The 21,905-nt window shown below is 48.1% G+C and overlaps 1 protein-coding gene across 3 annotated transcripts in view; it reads left to right on the top strand.

Annotated features, from left to right (window-relative positions):
- LOC137344338 (myosin-binding protein H-like) overlaps positions 1-21,905 on the top strand; it is a 168,639-nt gene that overhangs the window by 66,003 nt on the left and 80,731 nt on the right. For 2 of the 3 annotated variants that reach the window (XM_068007204.1, XM_068007202.1), the window contains 3 exons: positions 281-420; positions 8,281-8,440; positions 9,635-9,787. In XM_068007204.1, the coding sequence (XP_067863305.1) occupies positions 281-420; positions 8,281-8,440; positions 9,635-9,787 (453 nt within the window). The remainder of the gene's footprint in view (positions 1-280; positions 421-8,280; positions 8,441-9,634; positions 9,788-21,905) is intronic. The other variant, XM_068007203.1, reaches the window with a different exon arrangement.

The raw sequence follows: 21,905 nt of genomic DNA on the forward strand, positions 1-21,905 counted from the left end.
ACCTTCTCTCGATGATGGGGAGGCCCCAGATTCAACCAGGAATCAATCTGTCCGCTGCCAGCTCCGTGTGACACATTGGCCACTGGCTGTACCGAAGGCGGAACCCGCCCCCTCCCCCGGGACCCCACCAGGCACGCCCTTAACGTCGGAAGTTGCCGCGGGAACCAGGGAGGGGGCAAACCCAGCGGAAATGGATTCCACCCAAATTCCTGGCCGCTCCGCTCCCAGAATCAAGCTGCAGGGCTCATCACTGACTGGACAACTGTGATTCACCTTGCAGAGAAGCCCGGCCCTCCACAGAACTTGAAGATGCTGGACGTGTGGGGATTTAACGTGACCCTGGAGTGGCTGCCTCCCAAGGACAAAGGCAACACTGAAATCAGTGGCTACACAATCCAGAAAGCTGACAAAAAAACAGGGGTAGGTAGAGAGAGTCAAATCACCCAACATTGGGCGTTCAATACGATTCAAGATCGTCATGGCTGGTTTGCCCTGATTGGACAATGTTTTCCACTACAACAAAAACTCATTCTCAGAAGTCCCATCAACTTCTTTGAATTTCTTTTTCTATTAATTTCAACCAATCTCATTGATCCTGAAAGTTGCTGGTTATCATTCCCACCTCGGAGTTACAAGGTCGTGGGTTCGAACCCCACTCCAGATACTCGAGCCCATAATCCTCGCTGATATTCCAGTGCAGTGCTGAGGGAGTGTTGCACTGTTGGAGGGTCAGTGCTGAGGGAGTGTTGCACCGTTGGAGGGTCAGTGCTGAGGGAGTGTTGCACCGTTGGAGGGTCAGTGCTGAGGGAGTGTTGCACCGTTGGAGGGTCAGTGCTGAGGGAGTGTTGCACTGTTGGAGGGTCAGTGCTGAGGGAGTGTTGCACTGTTGGAGGGTCAGTGCTGAGGGAGTGTTGCACTGTTGGAGGGTCAGTGCTGAGGGAGTGTTGCACTGTTGGAGGGTCAGTGCTGAGGGAGTGTTGCACTGTTGGAGGGTCAGTGCTGAGGGAGTGTTGCACCGTTGGAGGGTCAGTGCTGAGGGAGTGTTGCACCGTTGGAGGGTCAGTGCTGAGGGAGTGTTGCACTGTTGGAGGGTCAGTGCTGAGGGAGTGTTGCACTGTTGGAGGGTCAGTGCTGAGGGAGTGTTGCACTGTTGGAGGGTCAGTGCTGAGGGAGTGTTGCACTGTTGGAGGGTCAGTGCTGAGGTAGTGTTGCACCATTGGAGGGTCAGTGCTGACGGAGTGTTGCACTGTTGGAGGGTCAGTGCTGAGGGAGTGTTGCACTGTTGGAGGGTCAGTGCTGAGGGAGTGTTGCACTGTTGGAGGGTCAGTGCTGAGGGAGTGTTGCACTGTTGGAGGGTCAGTGCTGAGGGAGTGTTGCACCGTTGGAGGGTCAGTGCTGAGGGAGTGTTGCACCGTTGGAGGGTCAGTGCTGAGGGAGTGTTGCACCGTTGGAGGGTCAGTGCTGAGGGAGTGTTGCACTGTTGGAGGGTCAGTGCTGAGGTAGTGTTGCACCGTTGGAGGGTCAGTGCTGAGGGAGTGTTGCACTGTTGGAGGGTCAGTGCTGAGGGAGTGTTGCACTGTTGGAGGGTCAGTGCTGAGGGAGTGTTGCACTGTTGGAGGGTCAGTGCTGAGGTAGTGTTGCACCGTTGGAGGGTCAGTGCTGAGGGAGTGTTGCACTGTTGGAGGGTCAGTGCTGAGGGAGTGTTGCACTGTTGGAGGGTCAGTGCTGAGGGAGTGTTGCACTGTTGGAGGGTCAGTGCTGAGGGAGTGTTGCACCGTTGGAGGGTCAGTGCTGAGGGAGTGTTGCACCATTGGAGGGTCAGTGCTGAGGGAGTGTTGCACTGTTGGAGGGTCAGTGCTGAGGGAGTGTTGCACTGTTGGAGGGTCAGTGCTGAGGGAGTGTTGCACCGTTGGAGGGTCAGTGCTGAGGGAGTGTTGCACCGTTGGAGGGTCAGTGCTGAGGGAGTGTTGCACTGTTGGAGGGTCAGTGCTGAGGGAGTGTTGCACCATTGGAGGGTCAGTGCTGAGGGAGTGTTGCACTGTTGGAGGGTCAGTGCTGAGGGAGTGTTGCACCGTTGGAGGGTCAGTGCTGAGGGAGTGTTGCACTGTTGGAGGGTCAGTGCTGAGGGAGTGTTGCACTGTTGGAGGGTCAGTGCTGAGGGAGTGTTGCACCGTTGGAGGGTCAGTGCTGAGGGAGTGTTGCACCATTGGAGGGTCAGTGCTGAGGGAGTGTTGCACTGTTGGAGGGTCAGTGCTGAGGGAGTGTTGCACTGTTGGAGGGTCAGTGCTGAGGGAGTGTTGCACTGTTGGAGGGTCAGTGCTGAGGGAGTGTTGCACTGTTGGAGGGTCAGTGCTGAGGGAGTGTTGCACTGTTTGAGGGTCAGTGCTGAGGGAGTGTTGCACTGTTGGAGGGTCAGTGCTGAGGGAGTGTTGCACTGTTGGAGGGTCAGTGCTGAGGGAGTGTTGCACCGTTGGAGGGTCAGTGCTGAGGGAGTGTTGCACTGTTGGAGGGTCAGTGCTGAGGGAGTGTTGCACTGTTGGAGGGTCAGTGCTGAGGGAGTGTTGCACTGTTGGAGGGTCAGTGCTGAGGGAGTGTTGCACTGTTGGAGGGTCAGTGCTGAGGGAGTGTTGCACTGTTGGAGGGTCAGTGCTGAGGGAGTGTTGCACCGTTGGAGGGTCAGTGCTGAGGGAGTGTTGCACCATTGGAGGGTCAGTGCTGAGGGAGTGTTGCACTGTTGGAGGGTCAGTGCTGAGGGAGTGTTGCACTGTTGGAGGGTCAGTGCTGAGGGAGTGTTGCACTGTTGGAGGGTCAGTGCTGAAGGAGTGTTGCACTGTTGGAGGGTCAGTGCTGAGGGAGTGTTGCACCGTTGGAGGGTCAGTGCTGAGGGAGTGTTGCACCATTGGAGGGTCAGTGCTGACGGAGTGTTGCACTGTTGGAGGGTCAGTGCTGAGGGAGTGTTGCACTGTTGGAGGGTCAGTGCTGAGGGAGTGTTGCACTGTTGGAGGGTCAGTGCTGAGGGAGTGTTGCACTGTTGGAGGGTCAGTGCTGAAGGAGTGTTGCACTGTTGGAGGGTCAGTGCTGAGGGAGTGTTGCACCGTTGGAGGGTCAGTGCTGAGGGAGTGTTGCACCATTGGAGGGTCAGTGCTGACGGAGTGTTGCACTGTTGGAGGGTCAGTGCTGAGGGAGTGTTGCACTGTTGGAGGGTCAGTGCTGAGGGAGTGTTGCACTGTTGGAGGGTCAGTGCTGAGGGAGTGTTGCACTGTTGGAGGGTCAGTGCTGAGGGAGTGTTGCACCGTTGGAGGGTCAGTGCTGAGGGAGTGTTGCACCGTTGGAGGGTCAGTGCTGAGGGAGTGTTGCACCGTTGGAGGGTCAGTGCTGAGGGAGTGTTGCACTGTTGGAGGGTCAGTGCTGAGGTAGTGTTGCACCGTTGGAGGGTCAGTGCTGAGGGAGTGTTGCACTGTTGGAGGGTCAGTGCTGAGGGAGTGTTGCACTGTTGGAGGGTCAGTGCTGAGGGAGTGTTGCACTGTTGGAGGGTCAGTGCTGAGGTAGTGTTGCACCGTTGGAGGGTCAGTGCTGAGGGAGTGTTGCACTGTTGGAGGGTCAGTGCTGAGGGAGTGTTGCACTGTTGGAGGGTCAGTGCTGAGGGAGTGTTGCACTGTTGGAGGGTCAGTGCTGAGGGAGTGTTGCACCGTTGGAGGGTCAGTGCTGAGGGAGTGTTGCACCATTGGAGGGTCAGTGCTGAGGGAGTGTTGCACTGTTGGAGGGTCAGTGCTGAGGGAGTGTTGCACTGTTGGAGGGTCAGTGCTGAGGGAGTGTTGCACCGTTGGAGGGTCAGTGCTGAGGGAGTGTTGCACTGTTGGAGGGTCAGTGCTGAGGGAGTGTTGCACCATTGGAGGGTCAGTGCTGAGGGAGTGTTGCACTGTTGGAGGGTCAGTGCTGAGGGAGTGTTGCACCGTTGGAGGGTCAGTGCTGAGGGAGTGTTGCACTGTTGGAGGGTCAGTGCTGAGGGAGTGTTGCACTGTTGGAGGGTCAGTGCTGAGGGAGTGTTGCACCGTTGGAGGGTCAGTGCTGAGGGAGTGTTGCACCATTGGAGGGTCAGTGCTGAGGGAGTGTTGCACTGTTGGAGGGTCAGTGCTGAGGGAGTGTTGCACTGTTGGAGGGTCAGTGCTGAGGGAGTGTTGCACTGTTGGAGGGTCAGTGCTGAGGGAGTGTTGCACTGTTGGAGGGCCGATTTCCAACTTTATTTTGTAAAACTCTTTGTTTCTTTGGCTAGCACCAGGAGGCTTTCCATCACCACATCTCCCCTCCTCCCTCCGTGTGCACCTAAGACTTGTCCGTACCCAGACCAGCGGCACATCGGGATCCTGAGGAATCTGCAGAGGTATCGCAGTCCCGTCTGATCCAGCCCTCCCCTGCCCTAGCGCTCGATCAGCTGCGGCACTGGTTGGGGGAGGGTGGGAGGGGGTTGGGGGTGAGCCCAGTACATGTGACTCTGGTTTGGCTCAGTGTCACACCAGGTAGTGATGAGAAGGGCAGTGAAACCAGCCAGCTCTGTTCTTGCAGGACGTGAATCAATGTTTCAAATAGACAGGAAGGAAGCTGGGACTCCAGTGGATGAAGCCTCACCTTTACATCCCATGCTCCTGCTCTCACAGTGACCCCAAATAAACCTTATCAGTCGCAAGGTTCCAGTGTGACCCTGTAATTAGGGTGGGCTAAAGGGCCAAACCCCACACCCCCAGTGTGGTGGAAACTCACAGCCTGGGCACCCACTATTTCCCATTGGATGGAACTATACAGCACAGAAGGAGGCCATTTGGCCCACGTGCCGGTGGCGGCTCTTTGAAAGAGCTATCCAATTAGTCCCACCCTCCTGTTCTTTCCCCGTTTTCCCTTCAAGTATTTATAAAATTCCCTTCTGAAAGTTACGATTGAATCTGCTTCCACCGCCCTTTCAGGCAGCGCATTCCAGATCAGAACAACTCGCTGCGTAAGAAAAATTCTCCTCATTTCACCTCTGGTTCTTTTGCCAATTACCTTAAATCTGTGTCCTCTGGTTACCGACCCTCCTTCCACTGGAAACAGTTTCTCCTTCTTTACTCTATCAAAACTGTTCATGATTTTGAACACCTCATTCAAATCTCCCCATAACCTTCTCTGCTCTAAGGAGAACAACCCCAGCTTCTCCAATCTCTCCACTTAGCTGGTGCCTTATCAGTGCGGTCACACGTGGAGTAGTGCGTCAGACACAGAATGCCTGGGAGATGCAGGAACGGTTGCCATGTATTAAGACCATAAGACCATAAGAGATAGGAGTAGGAGTAGGCCATTCGGTCCCTCGAGCCTGCTCCGCCATTTAATGAGATCATGGCTGATCTGATTTTTACCTCAACTCCACTTTCCCGCCCTTTCCCCATCTCCTTTGACTCCCTCGCTGATCAAAAATTTTATTGCATACATTCAAGTGTTGCACCGTTGGAGGGTCAGTGCTGAGGGAGTGTTGCACCGTTGGAGGGTCAGTGCTGAGGGAGTGTTGCACCGTTGGAGGGTCAGTGCTGAGGGAGTGTTGCACCGTTGGAGGGTCAGTGCTGAGGGAGTGTTGCACTTGAATGTATTCAATGACTCAGCCTCCACAGCTTTTTGGGGTAAAGAATTCAAAAGATTCACGACCCTCTGGGAGAAGAAATTCCTCCTCATTTCCGTCTTAAACGGGCGACCCCTTATTCTGAGACTATGCCCCCTAGTTTTAGATTCCCCCATGAGGGGTAACATCCTCTCAGCATCCACCGTATCGAGTCCCCTCAGAATCTTGTATGTTTCAATAAGATCTCCTCTCATTCTTCTAAACTCCAATGAGTATAGACCCAACCTGTTCAATCTTTCCTCATAAGACAACCCTTCCATTCCCGGAATCAACCTAGTGAACCTTCTCTGAACTGCCTCCAGTGCAAGTATGTCCTTCCTTAAATAAGGACACCAGAACTGTACGCAGTACTCCAGGTGTGGTCTCACCAGCACCCTGTACAGTTGTAGCATGACTTCCCTGCTTTTATACTCCATCCCCCTAGAAATAAAGGCCAATATTCTGTTTGCCTTCCGGATTACCTGCTGCATCTGTATGTTGACTTTTTGTGTTTCATGTACGAGGACACCCAGATCCCTCTGTACCGCAGCATTTTGTAGTATTGCTCCATTCAAATAATATTTTGCTTTTTTATTTTTCCTCCCAAAGTGGATGACTTCACATTTTCCCACATTATATTCCATCTGCCAAATTATTGCCCATTCGCTTAACCTGTCAATATCCCTTTGCAGACACTTTGTGTCCTCATCACAACTTGCTTTTCCACCTATCTTTGTATCATCAGCAAATTTGGCCGCAAGACACTCCGTTCCTTCATCCAAGTCATTGATATATATTGTAAATAGTTGAGGCCCCAGCACTGAGCCCTGCGGCACCCCACTAGTTACAGATTGCCATTTTGAAAATGACCCTTTTATCCCGACTCTTTGTTTTCTGTTAGTTAGCCAATCCTCTATCCATGTCAGTATATTACCCCCAACACCATGAGCTCTCATCTTGTGCAGTAATCTTTTATGTGGCACCTTATCGAATGCCTTTTGGAAATCCAAATATACTGCACCCATTGGTTCCCCTTTATCCACCCTGCCTGTTTCTTCCTCAAAGAACTCTAATAAATTTGTCAGACATGATTTCCCCTTCATAAAACCATGTTGACTCTCCTTGATTGTATTATGAGTCTCCAAATGTCCTGCTACTACTTCCTTAATAATGGATTCTGGCATTTTCCCAATGACAGATGTTAGGCTAACTGGTCTATAATTACCTGCTTTCTGTCTCACTCCCTTCTTGAATAGGGGTGTTACGTTTCTGGTTTTCCAATCCGCTGGGACTTTTCCAGAATCTAGTGAATTCTGGAAGATTACAACCAATGCATCCACTATCTCTGCAGCCACTTCCTTTAAGACCCTGGGATGCAAACCATCAGGTCCAGGGAATTTGTCAGCCTTTAGACCCATTAGTTTATCTAGTACTTTTTCTCTAGTGATAGTGATTGTTTTTAGTTCCTCCCTCCCCTTTGCCCATTGATTTTCTACTATTATTGGTATGTTATTAGTGTCTTCTACTGTGAAGACAGATACAAAATATCTGTTCAATTCCTCTGCCATTTCCTTGTTTTCCATTATTATTTCCCCAGTCTCATCCTCTAAGGGACCAATGTTTACTTGAGCTACCCTCTTCCTTTTTATATACTTGTAGAAGCTTTTACTGTCAGTTTTTATATTTCTTGCTCGTTTACTCTCATAATTTATTTTCTCCCTCTTTATTATTCTTTTAGTCATCCTTTGCTGGTTTTTAAAGTTTTCCCAATCTTCGGGCTTACCAGTAATCTTTGCCATGTTGTATGGTTTTTCTTTTAACCTGATACCATCCTTGACTTCCTTAGTTAGCCATGGTTGGTTCACCCTTTTTATGGAGTCTTTCCTCCTCACAGGGATATATTTTTGTTGCGAGTCATAAAATATCTTTTTAAATGTTTGCCGCTGTTTATCCACCATCATACCGTCTAATCTGTTTACCCAGTCCACTTTAGCCAATTCTGCCCTCATTCCTTTATAATTGCCCTTATTTAAGTTTAATACAGTAGTTTCAGACCCAAGATCCTCCCTCTCAAACTGGATGTGAAATTCTATCATGTTATGATCACTGCTTCCCAAGGAATCCTTTACTTTGAGATCATTAATTAATCCTGTTTCATTACCCATTACCAGATCCAAAATGGCCTGTTCCCTGGTTGGTTTCTTAGACGTATTGGTCTAAAACAGTCCCTAACACACACTATGAACTCCTCCTCGGGGATATTTTTGCCAATTTGATTTGTCCAATCTATGTGAAAGTTAAAATCGCCCATGATTATTGCATTACCTTTTTTACAAGCCCCCCTTATTTCCTGATTTATATTTTGCCCTACAGTGTAGCTACTGTTAGGGGGCCTATAGACTACTCCCACCAGTGATCTTCCCCTTGCTATTTCTTACCTCCACCCAAATTGATTCAACATCTTTGATCTTCTGAGCCAAGATCATTTCTCACTATTATACCAATTTCATCCTTTATTAACCCCACCACCTTTACCTTTTTTCCTATCCTTCCGAAATGTTAAATAACCCTGAATATTTAGCTCCCAACCTTGGTCATCTTGCAACATGTCTCTGTAATGGCCAGTCTCTGATGTCTTTCTCTTCCCTTGTTGTCAGGAATGGTTCACCGTGCTGGAAAATGCCCACTCCATCCCCTGCACCATCTCCGACCTGGTGATGGGCAATCACTACAACTTCCGAGTCTTCTCCGAGAACCTGTGTGGCCTCAGTGAGACAGCAGTGCAGTGCAAGGACACAGCCTACATCCCCAAAACAAGTGAGACCCCACCCTGTTCCCATCTACTGCAAACACACGGGGGCCTCCTGAGGCCCAGCAATGGGAAATGGTTACTATGGGCTTGATTTTAAAAGGGATGGCAGCGGGGGGCGGTGGGGGCGGGGTCAGTGGGCGGTCAGCAAACCCGAATAATAAAAACTTACCGTTCCCCGCGGCTTAATTGGTCGCTATTAATCTTGTTTCCGGGTTTGGCGCCCGAAAGCTGCACAGTGGGTGGACTGTGCACCCACATGACAGGCTACATTTAAAGGGCCATTGCTCCAATGGATTTTGCTCGAGCAAGGAGCAAGAAGACCCAATGGAGCAGCACAGGGGCGAGTCTGCTCCAAGATTCAGCGATGCCTCACTCCAGGTATTACTGGCCAGGGTGAGGAGGAGGAGGGAACTATTTTACCCAGCGGACGGGAGGAAGTGGCCTGCCTCTGCCACCAAGAAGGCCTGGCTCGAGGTGGCTGAGGAGGTCACCAGCAGCAGCAACGTCTCCCGCACCTGGATCCAGTGCAGGAAGGGTTTCAATGACCTAACTAGGTCAGCAAAAGTGAGTCCACTTACTCATTCTCCTACACTCCGTCTTCCACATCACCGCCCCCACCCCACAACTCCTTCTGCACTGCCCACACTACTCCATCACATCACCCCTCACACCCACTCAAAGCTCATCCTCAACTTACCTGCACTTCCTCAGCACTTCCTCACCCCCCCATTTGTGACCCCACCACTACCACTCACCCCAATCCTGATCCAATGTCATGGCTCTGTCTCATACTCACCCTCTGATGCATCTCTTTCACGGTCAGCCTCACCCAAACCATTGCATTCATCGGTTGGCCACGTCACCATCACTCACTCACGCGTCTGTACTTTTTTCCCTTGTGGGAGAAGAGAGCCCAGAATGCACTGGAGAGGGCGAGGACCGGAGGAGGGCCACAACAAATCACCGTCCTCACAGACGTGGAACAGGAGACGCTGGAGCTGAGCCAAACCCTCGAGTGCCTGTCCGTCTGGGACGCTAAGATTGGCACCCGACAAACGTCTGGTGACAGAACTTTAACATTCAGCAGACACAATATGAATTGATGTTAACAATGATTGGCATGTTGAACACCTCAGAATGCTCATCGCAACATGACACATCTGTGATGATGTTTAATATTGCCTTCTGTTCTCTTACAGGCCGTACAACAACCAAAGTGACGGGAGAGGGTGATTCCTCAGAGGGGCTCCCGGCCTCTGAGGGGGCACCGTCACATCTGAGCGAGCCATCCATCAGCGCAGATACTCACACCTCGGTGGGTCCCAGTCCGCAGTTAGTTGGGGTCGCACCTGGTGAGTCACCACACACAAGTGAGCACGAGCAGACACTGGTGGCAGGGGCAGCTGTGGAGAGTCCGTGTCGGTGGGAGCACTCCTCTCCAGGCTCTGCTCGGCTGGACACAGATGCTGAACCCTGGGGGCCATCCTTTAAAAGGAGAATGATCAAAGGGCAGCAGCACATTTGCGAGGTGCTGGAACAGGTGCCACGCGCAGTCTCCACAATCGCGCAGAGGATGGAGGAGTCCAACTCCTGCATGAGTGGAATGGTGGCACAGGTACAGGAGGGAATCTCTGAGATACTGTCACAGGGACGTGAAGCAACTGTCTGAGATAGTGTCGTGGGTAACTGCGGAAATGTCTGCGATGGAGGGAAGGCTAGCCTCCGTTGAACTTCAAGCACGGCTCAGAAATGAGTCCATTCAGGCCCTGACAACAGCCGTTCGGACTCAGGGTGAACAACATTCTGCCGCCTTAAACAGGCTGACAGAAACTTTACAACTGGGCTTCCAAGGCATCATATATGTTGTCCATACGTGTATGTCCAAACTGTTCTCCAGCAGGATGGTAGGAGTGATGTGGGCCTGGTCCAGGAAAAGGATGATGACAAAAGGGGACACGGAAGTGGGGATGCCACTCAAAGTGCTCCCACGTCTCACCCGTTGCCCCCCCTCTCAACCATTACCCGCAATGCTGCCTCCTCTCCAGGTGGCCGAGTCTGACCTGCAGAGGTGCAGGTGGAGCAGTCTTTGGAGGGGCCCTCATGGGCACCAAAACCCAGAGGATGTCGGCCCAAAGCATCTAATCGGTCAGGGCATGAACAAGAGTAACCTGTCACTACCTCTGCTGCAGTCACAGGGGAAGCACCACGTAGGAGTAGTCGGAAGTGAAAGGTGAAGGTTTTGTGAGCACGAAGGGGATGCACAAGGGTGTTTGACGATTGGTCAAGTTTTTCATTTATATTTGATTTTTGTTAAAGTCACATTAAATGTTATCATTCTCACCACTACTGCCACATCTTGCCCATTCTTAACTGGCTTTTGTGATAGGGCCCTTTCGTGTGCTTCATCATGAAAGACGACACTTGATGCCACCCAGTGGGTCACTTTACAGTGGGTGTAAATGTAATTGCAGGACTGTTTTGTGCAGGGAGGAGTGAGGGGGGAGAGCTGATGTGGGCGCTGCTCTGTCCAGGTGGTGTGAGGACTGGACTATTCTCACTTTCTGATCTTACGCGAATCATTCGCATATAAATGACTCCCTCACCTCTCGAGCAGCCAGGTGAGCCGCTGTTCTGCCCGTGGGTTGCTCCTGTTCCTGCTCCTCCTCCTCCTCCTCCTCCTCCTCAATGTGGATGGCAGATGTGGATGGGGCCTCCTCCAGCGGCACCCCTCTCTGTTTTACCATATTGTGCAGGGCACAACACATGACTATAATGCGACCCACTCTGTCTGGTGCATATTGAAACGCTCCCCCAGAACGATCAAGGCACCTGAAGTGCATCTTGAGCAGCCCTATAACATGCTCAATTGTAGACCTGGTGACGATGTGGCTGTCGTTATATCGACGCTGTTGCTCGGTGATGGGGTTCCTCAGAGGTGTCATGAACCTCTGTGTGCAGGGGGTATCCCTTGTCCCCGAGGAGCCAGCCCTCAAGGGTGTTCGGTGCGTGGACGAGGCCCAGGATGTTGGATTCCCTCAGAATGAACAAATTGTGGCAGCTGCCAGGGAATCTGGCACACATGTGAAGGAATCTCTTGTGGTCTCAAACGAGCTGAGTGTTGATGGAGTGATAGTCCTTCCTGTTGATGAACAGTCCTGGCTCGTGTGGAGGTGCTCGTATTGCTATATGGGTGCAATCGATTACACCCTGCACCCGTGGGAAGCCAGACACAGTGTGGAATCCCACTGCCCTCTCCGTCTGGCTGAGGTCGTCCATGGGGAAGTTGACGCAGTGCGAGGCCCTGCGAAACAAGCCGTCGGTGACCTGCCTTATGCACTTATGTGCAGACGACTGAGAGACCCCGGCGATGTCCCTGGTGGCACCCTGGAATGATCCGGAGGCGAAGAAGTTGAGGGCAGTGGTGACTTTAACTGCAACGGGTAATCAGATACCGCCAGTCCCAGCCGGGAGCAGCTCGGCATGAAGGAGGCTGGCAGATGTCTGCGACCACCTGGTGACTGACTCTGAGCCTCCGTATGCACTGCTCCTCAGAGAGGTCCAGGAAACTGAGCCTCGGTCTGTAGAACCTGTGGCGAGGGTAGTGCCTCCTGCGACTTCGCTCTCTCTGTTGTTGCCCTCCGTGCTGTTGTGCAGGTGCCTGTGGTGCAGCACTGTGTTGTGGAGCTCCACGTGGCGGAGGTGGACACCGTGCCTGGTGAGGATGGTGATGTTCCTCGTCCTTGGATGTAGTGATGAATACGGCCATGGTGACCCCCATCCTGACGGTGTGAGTTTGAGGGGGTCTGGAAAGTAGGTAAATATGTGTAAACAGAACAATACTGAGTGGAAACCAAGAATTTTCAGTCCAAACACAAAGATCTCCCAGCCAAAAGTTTGTCTGAGAGAACTGAGTGCCCTGCTGCAATAACTCACTTTTTATCCCCATCAGTCAAACAGGCATTTCAATATCGAAATGGCTGCCATCTGAAACCCGTCTCCTTCACCATGGAGTGTTTCACACAGAAATACGCTGAGGCAGCATTGAAATCACTTGCCTTTTGTATTGTATTTTTGGATTTTTCAGTAGGTTAACTAGTTGAATTGATGCTTTAAATATCATCCCACCAGCTTTAATTGCCAACGGGATTTCCGGTTTCCGGAACAGCGCGTGGACCCAGATGACTCCGGCATGTTCTTCAGCATGTTGGAGCCGGGATTCCTGCCTGCTCCTGGGAAAGGCGATTTTCTTCGCCCCCCCGCCCTGCCCCCAACTCACCCGCACTTCCGTTTTAAAATTGAGCCTGTCATCAAATGAGTGATGGAGTGAAGGTGTCCAATCCCACTGGACCCCTCCCACACCTCGAAGATTTATTTCACTTAGGCTGACAATATTCAGTAACTTCAGCACCAGAAATGGACCCACTTTCCTGCGACAAGATTAGCATCATTGTAGCGTGCTCCTTCAGAGAGCGACTTGGTGGATGGCACCTCTGCATTTCTCAAGCTTCTCCTCATGGTGGAGAAGATCGCGATACTCTGGGTCGTGAGGCCAGCTGCAGTGATCGAGAGCCAGATGATTCTTGGCCCTTCAGGGTGGCGTTTCAAGGCCTTCAGAGGACAGGCTGTGGACGTGTCATATTACCGGTCGATACTGGCCAAATGCCCGCACAGTGATAAACGTTTCTGGCAATTGTGACACTTAGGGAGAGGTTGAACAAGGTCTAATCTGCTTTCAAACCTGAGCTGCATGGGCCAACTAGCTTTGATAGGGGCATCCCTGTGTATCTATTATAGTACCATCCCAGTGTATCTATTATAGTACCAGCCCAGTGTATCTATTATAGGACCATCCAGTGTATCTATTATAGGACCATCCCAGTGTATCTATTATAGGACCATCCAGTGTATCTATTATAGGACCATCCCAGTGTATCTATTATAGTACCATCCCAGTGTATCTATTATAGGACCATCCCAGTGTATCTATTATAGGACCATCCCAGTGTATCTATTATAGGACCATCCAGTGTATCTATTATAGGACCATCCCAGTGTATCTATTATAGGACCATCCAGTGTATCTATTATAGGACCATCCCAGTGTATCTATTATAGGACCATCCAGTGTATCTATTATAGGACCATCCCAGTGTATCTATTATAGTACTAGCCCAGTGTATCTATTATAGGACCATCCCAGTGTATCTATTATAGGACCATCCCAGTGTATCTATTATAGGACCATCCCAGTGTATCTATTATAGGACCATCCCAGTGTATCTATTATAGGACCATCCCAGTGTATCTATTATAGGACCATCCCAGTGTATCTATTATAGGACCATCCCAGTGTATCTATTATAGGACCATCCCAGTGTATCTATTATAGTACCATCCCAGTGTATCTATTATATGACCATCCCAGTGTATCTATTATAGGACCATCCCAGTGTATCTATTATAGGACCATCCCAGTGTATCTATTATAGTACCATCCCAGTGTATCTATTATATGACCATCCCAGTGTATCTATTATAGGACCATCCCAGTGTATCTATTATAGTACCATCCCAGTGTATCTATTATAGGACCATCCCAGTGTATCTATTATAGGACCATCCCAGTGTATCTATTATAGGACCATCCCAGTGTATCTATTATAGGACCATCCCAGTGTATCTATTATAGGACCATCCCAGTGTATCTATTATATGATCATCCAGTGTATCTATTATAGGACCATCCCAGTGTATCTATTATAGTACCATCCCAGTGTATCTATTATAGTACCAGCCCAGTGTATCTATTATAGGACCATCCCAGTGTATCTATTATAGGACCATCCCAGTGTATCTATTATAGGACCATCCCAGTGTATCTATTATAGGACCATCCCAGTGTATCTATTATAGGACCATCCCAGTGTATCCATAAAAAGACCATCCCAGTGTATCCATTATAGGACCCTACCAGTGCATCGATTATAGGACCATCCCTTTGTATCCATTATGGGATCATCCCAGTGTATCCATGATATGACCATCCCAGTGTATCTATTATAGGACCATCCCTGTGTATCTATTATAGGACCATCCCAGTGTATCTATTACAGTACCATCCCAGTGTATCTATTATAGGACCATCCCAGTGTATCTATTATAGGACCATCCCAGTGTATCTATTATACGACCACCCCAGTGTATCTATTATAGGACCATCCCAGTGAATCTGTTCTAGTACCATCCCAGTGTACCTATTATAGAATCAACCCAGTGTATCTAAAAGAGGATCATCCCAGTGTATCCATTATATGACCACCCCAGTGTATCCATTATAGGACCATCCCAGTGTATCCATTATAGGACCATCCCAGTGTATCCATAAAAAGACCATCCCAGTGTATCCATTATAGGACCCTACCAGTGCATCGATTATAGGACCATACCTTTGTATCCATTATGGGATCATCCCAGTGTATCCATTATATGACCATCCCAGTGTATCTATTATAGTACCATCCCAGTGTATCTATTATAGGACCATCCCAGTGTATCTATTATAGGACCATCCCAGTGTATCTATTATAGTACCATCCCAGTGTATCTATTATAGGACCATCCCAGTGTATCTATTATAGGACCATCCCAGTGTATCTATTATAGGACCATCCCAGTGTATCTATTATAGTACCATCCCAGTGTATCTATTATAGTACCATCCCAGTGTATCTATTATAGGACCATCCCAGTGTATCTATTATAGGACCATCCCAGTGTATCTATTATAGTACCATCCCAGTGTATCTATTAAAGGACCATCCCAGTGTATCTATTATAGGACCATCCCAGTGTATCTATTATAGGACCATCCCAGTGTATCCATAAAAAGACCATCCCAGTGTATCCATTATAGGACCCTACCAGTGCATCGATTATAGGACCATCCCTTTGTATCCATTATGGGATCATCCCAGTGTATCCATGATATGACCATCCCAGTGTATCTATTATAGGACCATCCCTGTGTATCTATTATAGGACCATCCCAGTGTATCTATTACAGTACCATCCCAGTGTATCTATTATAGGACCATCCCAGTGTATCTATTATAGGACCATCCCAGTGTATCTATTATACGACCACCCCAGTGTATCTATTATAGGACCATCCCAGTGAATCTGTTCTAGTACCATCCCAGTGTACCTATTATAGAATCAACCCAGTGTATCTAAAAGAGGATCATCCCAGTGTATCCATTATATGACCACCCCAGTGTATCCATTATAGGACCATCCCAGTGTATCCATTATAGGACCATCCCAGTGTATCCATAAAAAGACCATCCCAGTGTATCCATTATAGGACCCTACCAGTGCATCGATTATAGGACCATCCCTTTGTATCCATTATATGACCATCCCAGTGTATCTATTATAGGACCATCCCAGTGTATCTATTATATGACCATTCCAGTGTATCTATTATAGGACCATCCAGTGTATCTATTATAGGACCATCCCAGTGTATCTATTATAGGACCATCCCAGTGTATCTATTATAGGACCATCCCAGTGTATCTATTACAGGACCATCCAGTGTATCTATTATAGGACCATCCCAGTGTATCTATTACAGGACCATCCAGTGTATCTATTATAGGACCATCCCAGTGTATCCATTATATGACCATCCCAGTGTATCTATTATAGGACCATCCCAGTGCATCTATTATATGATCATCCCAGTATGTCCATTTTGGGACCATCCCTGTGTATCTATTATAGGACCATCCAGTGTATCTATTATAGGACCATCCCAGTGTATCTATTATAGGACCATCCCAGTGTATCTATTATAGGACCATCCCAGTGTATCTATTATAGGACCATCCCAGTGTATCTATTATAGGACCATCCCAGTGTATCTATTATAGGACCATCCCAGTGTATCTATTATAGGACCATCCCAGTGCATCTATTATAGGACCATCCCAGTGTATCTATTATAGGACCATCCCAGTGCATCTATTATAGGACCATCCCAGTGTATCTATTATAGGACCATCCCAGTGTATCTATTATAGGACCATCCCAGTGCATCTATTGTAGGACCATCCCAGTGTATCTATTATATGATCATCCAGTGTATCTATTATAGGACCATCCCAGTGTATCTATTATAGGACCATCCCAGTGTATCTATTATATGATCATCCAGTGTATCTATTATAGGACCATCCCAGTGTATCTATTATAGGACCATCCCAGTGTATCTATTATAGGACCATCCCAGTGTATCCATTATAGGACCATCCCAGTGTATCCATTATATGACCATCCCAGTGTATCTATTATATGACCATCCCAGTGTATCTATTATAGGACCATCCCAGTGTATCCATTATATGACCATCCCAGTGTATCCTTCATAGGACCATCCCAGTGTATCCATTATAGGACCATCCCAGTGTATCTATTACAGGACCATCCCAGTGTATCTATTATCGTACCAGCCCAGTGTATCTATTATCGGACCATCCCAGTATGTCCATTTTGGGACCATCCCTGTGTATCTATTATAGGACCATCCCAGTGTATCCATTATATGACCATCCCAGTGTATCCTTCATAGGACCATCCCAGTGTATCCATTATAGGACCATCCCAGTGTATCTATTACAGGACCATCCCAGTGTATCTATTATCGTACCAGCCCAGTGTATCTATTATCGGACCATCCCAGTATGTCCATTTTGGGACCATCCCTGTGTATCTATTATAGGACCATCCAGTGTATCTATTATAGGACCATCCAGTGTATCTATTATAGGACCATCCCTGTGTATCCATTATAAGACCATCCAAGTGTATCTATTATAGGACCATCCAGTGTATCCATTATAAGACCACCCCAGTGTATCCTTTATACGATCATCCCAGTGTATCCATTGCAGGACCATCCCAGTGTATCCTTCATAGGACCATCCCAGTGTGTCCATTATAGGACCATCCCAGTGTGTCCATTATAGGACCATCCCAGTGTGTCCATCATAGGACCATCCCAGTGTGTCCATTATAAGACCATTCCAGTGTATCTTTATACGATCATCCCACTGTGTCCATTATAGGATCATCCCAGTGCATCTATGATAGGACCATCCCAATGCATCCATAATGGGACAATCCCAGTGTATCTATTATAGGATCATCCCAGTGTATCTATTATAGGATCATCCCAGGGTACCTGTGATAGGACCATCCCAGTATATCCATTATAGCATCATCCCAGTGTATCTATTATAGGATCATCCCAGTGTTTACATTAAAGGATCATCCCAGTGTATCTATGATAGGACCATCCCAATGCATCCATAATGGGACAATCCCAGTGTATCTATTATAGGATCATCCCAGTGTATCTATTATAGGATCATCCCAGGGTACCTGTGATAGGACCATCCCAGTATATCCATTATAGCATCATCCCAGTGTATCTATTATAGGATCATCCCAGTGTTTACATTAAAGGATCATCCCAGTGTATCTATTATAGGATCATCCCAGTGTCTCCATTAAAGGATCATCCCAGTGTATCTATTATAGGATCATCCCAGTGTTTACATTAAAGGATCATCCCAGTGTATCAAGTATAGGACCATCCCACTGTATCTATTGCAGGACCAACCCAGTGTATCCATTATAGGATCATCTAAGTGTATCTATTACAGGACCATCCCAGTGTATCTATTTTGTATCATCCCTGTGTATCTATGATAGGACCAACCCAGTGTATCTATTATAGGACCATTCCAGCGTATCCATTATAGGATTGTGCCAGTGTATCCATAATAATGCCATCCCAGTGTATCTATAATATAATAATAGATACACTAGGTACATCATATCATTGCAGTGTATCCATTATATGACTATCTCGGAGTATCTCTTATAGGGTCATCACAGTGCATCCATTATAGGACCATCTCAGTTTATCTATTCTAGGATGATCCCAGTCTATCCATTACAGGAGCATCCCAGTATACCCATTATAGGACCATCTCAGTGTATCTATTATAGTATCTTCCCAGTGTATCTATTATAGTATCTTCCCAGTGTATCCATTATAGGACCATCCCAGTGTATCCATAAAAAGACCATCCCAGTGTATCCATTATAGGACCCTCCCAGTGCATCGATTATAGGACCATCCCTTTGTATCCATTATGGGATCATCCCAGTGTATCCATGATATGACCATCCCAGTGTATCCATTACAGGAGCATCCCAGTGTATCTATTATAGGGCCATGCCAGTGTTTCCATTAGAGGATCATCCCAGTGTTTCCATTATAGCATCATCTCAGTGTATCTATGATAGGACCATCGCAATGCATCTATTACAGGATCATCCCAGTGTATCTATTATGATATCATCCCAGCGTATCCATCAAAGGCCCATCCCAGTGTATCCATTATTTGATCACCCCAGTGTATCTATTATAGGATCACCACAGTGAATCCATTATAGGATCATCTCAGTGTATCTACGACAGGACCTTCCAGTTTATCCATTATAGCACAATCCCAGTGCATCTGTGATAGGATTTTCCCAGTGTATCTATTAGAGGCCCATCCCAGTGTATTCATTATGGAATCATCCTAGTATTTCCATTAGAGGATCATGCCAGTGTGTCTATTATAGGACAATCCTACTGTATCCATTATAGGATCATCCAGGTGTATCTATTACAGGACCATCCCAGTGTATCCATTACAGAATCATCCCAGAGTTTCCATTATAGCACCATCCCAGTGTATACACGATAGGACCATCCCAGTCTATCCATTATAGGACCATCCCAGTGGATCTATTATAGGACCATCCCACTGTATCTTTTGCAGGACCAACCCAGTGTATCCATTATAGGATCATCCCAGTGTATCCATTATAGGATCATCCCAGTGTATCTATTATAGGATCATCTCAGTGTATCTATTATAGTATCATCTGAGTGTACCCATGATAGCAACATCCCAGTGTATCTATTAAAGGATCATCCCAGTGTATCTATTATTGGGACATCCCAATGTATCCATTATGGCACCAATTCAGTGTATGTATTACAGGACCATCCCAGTTTATCCATGATAGGAACATCCCAGTGTATCCATTGTAGCACCATCCCAGTCCATACATTATAAGCCCTTCCAAATGCATCCATTAGAGGATCATCCCAGTGTATCCATTGCAGGACCATCCCAGTGTATCCATTACAGGACCATCCCAGTGTATCCATTATAGGACCATCCCAGTGTATCTATGATAGGACCACCCCAGTGTATCCATTATAGGATCATCCCAGTATATTTATATAGGATCATCCCAATGTATCCATTACGTGACCATTCTAGTTTATCTATTATTGCGACATCCCAATATATCCATTATGGGACCAACCCAGTGTATGTATTATAGGACCATCCCAGTGCATCTAATATATGACCTTCTGAGTGTATCTTTTAAAGGACCATCTCAGTGTATCCATTATAGGACCATTCCAGTGTAACTATTATAGGATCATCCCAGTGCATCTATTATAGTGCCATTCCAGTATATCCGTTATAGGAGCATCCCAGGGTATATATTATAGGATCATCTGAGTATATCCAATATAGGACCATCTCAGTGTATCTATCGTGGGATCAACCTAGTGTATCCATTATAAGATCATCCCAGGGTATCAATTGTAGGACCATCCCACTGAATCCATTATAGGAACATCCCAGTGTATCCTTTAAAGGACCATCAGAGTCTATCCATTTTAGTAACAATGCAGTGTATAACAGCGCTGGCGAGGCCGACATTTAATGCCCATCACTATTTGCCCTTGAGAAGGTGATGGTGAGCCGTCTTCTTGAACCGCTGCAGTCCGTGTGGTGAAAGTTCTCCCACAGTGCTGTTAGGAAGGGAGTTCCAGGATTTTGACCCAGCGATGATGAAGGAACGGCGATATATTTCCAAGCCGGGATGGTGTGTGACTTGGAGGGGAACGTGCAGGTGGTGTTGTTCCCATGTGCCTACTGCTCTTGTCCTTCTAGGTGGTAGAGGTGGCGGGTTTGGGAGGTGCTGTCGAAGAAGCCTTGGCGAGTTGCTGCAGTGCATCCTGTGGATGGTACACACTGCAGCTACTGTGCGCCAGTGGTGAAGGGAGTGAATGTTTAGGGTGGTGGATGGGGTGCCAATCAAGTGGGCTGCTTTGTCCTGGATGGTGTCGACCTTCTTGAGAGTAGTTGGAGCTGCACTCATCCAGGCAAGTGTAGAGTATTCCATCACACTCCTGACTTGTGCCTTGTAGATGGTGGAAAGGCTTTGGGGAGTCAGGAGGTGAGTCACTCGCTGCAGAATACCCAGCCTCTGACCTGCTGTTGTAGCCACAGTATTTTTATGGCTGGTCCAGTTAAGTTTCTGGTCAATGGTGACCCCCAGGATGTTGATGGTGGGGGATTCGGTGATGGTAATGCCGCTGAATGTCAAGGGGAGGTGGTTAGACTCTCTCTTGTTGGAGATGGTCATTGCCTGGCACTTATCTGGCACAAATGTTACTTGCCACTTATGAGCCCAAGCCTGGATGTTGTCCAGGTCTTGCTGCATGCAGGCTTGGACTGCTTCATTATCTGAGGGGTTGCAAATGGAACTGAACACTGTGTAATCATCAGTGAACATCCCCATTTCTGACCTTATGATGGAGGGAAGGTCATTGATGAAGCAGCTGAAGATGGTTGGGCCTAGGACACTGCTGCAGGAGTTCCTCAAGGCAATGTCCTGGGGCTGAAATGATTGGCCTCCAACAACCACTCCCATCTTCCTTTGTGCTCGGTATGACTCCAGCCACTGGAGAGTTTTCCCCCTGATTCCCATTGACTTCAATTTTACTAGGACTACTTGGTGCCACACTCGGTCAAAAGCTGCCTTGATGTCAAGGGCAGTCACTCTCACCTCACCTCTGGAATTCAGCTCTTTTGTCCATGTTTGGACCAAGGCTGTAATGAGGTCTGGAGCCGAGTGGTCCTGGCGGAACCCAAACTGAGCATCGGTGAGCAGGTTATTGGTGAGTAAGTGCTGCTTGATAGCACTGTCGACGACACCTTCCATCACTTTGCTGATGATTGACAGTAGACTGATGGGGCGGTAATTGGCCGGATTGGATTTGTCCTTTTTGTGGACAGGACGTACCTGGGCAATTTTCCACATTGTCGGGTAGATGCCAGTGTTGTAGCTGTACTGGAACAGCTTGGCTAGAGGCGCAGCTAGTTCTGGAGCACAAGTCTTCAGCACTACAGCCGGGATGTTGTCGGGCCCATAGCCTGTGCTGTATCCAGTGCACTCAGCCGTTTCTTGATATCACATGGAGTGAATCGAATTGGCTGAAGACTGGCTTCTGTGATGGTGGGGATATCAGGAGGAGGCCGA

Source organism: Heptranchias perlo, chromosome 27 (genome assembly GCF_035084215.1).
Source record: "Heptranchias perlo isolate sHepPer1 chromosome 27, sHepPer1.hap1, whole genome shotgun sequence".
Lineage (NCBI taxonomy): Eukaryota > Metazoa > Chordata > Chondrichthyes > Hexanchiformes > Hexanchidae > Heptranchias > Heptranchias perlo.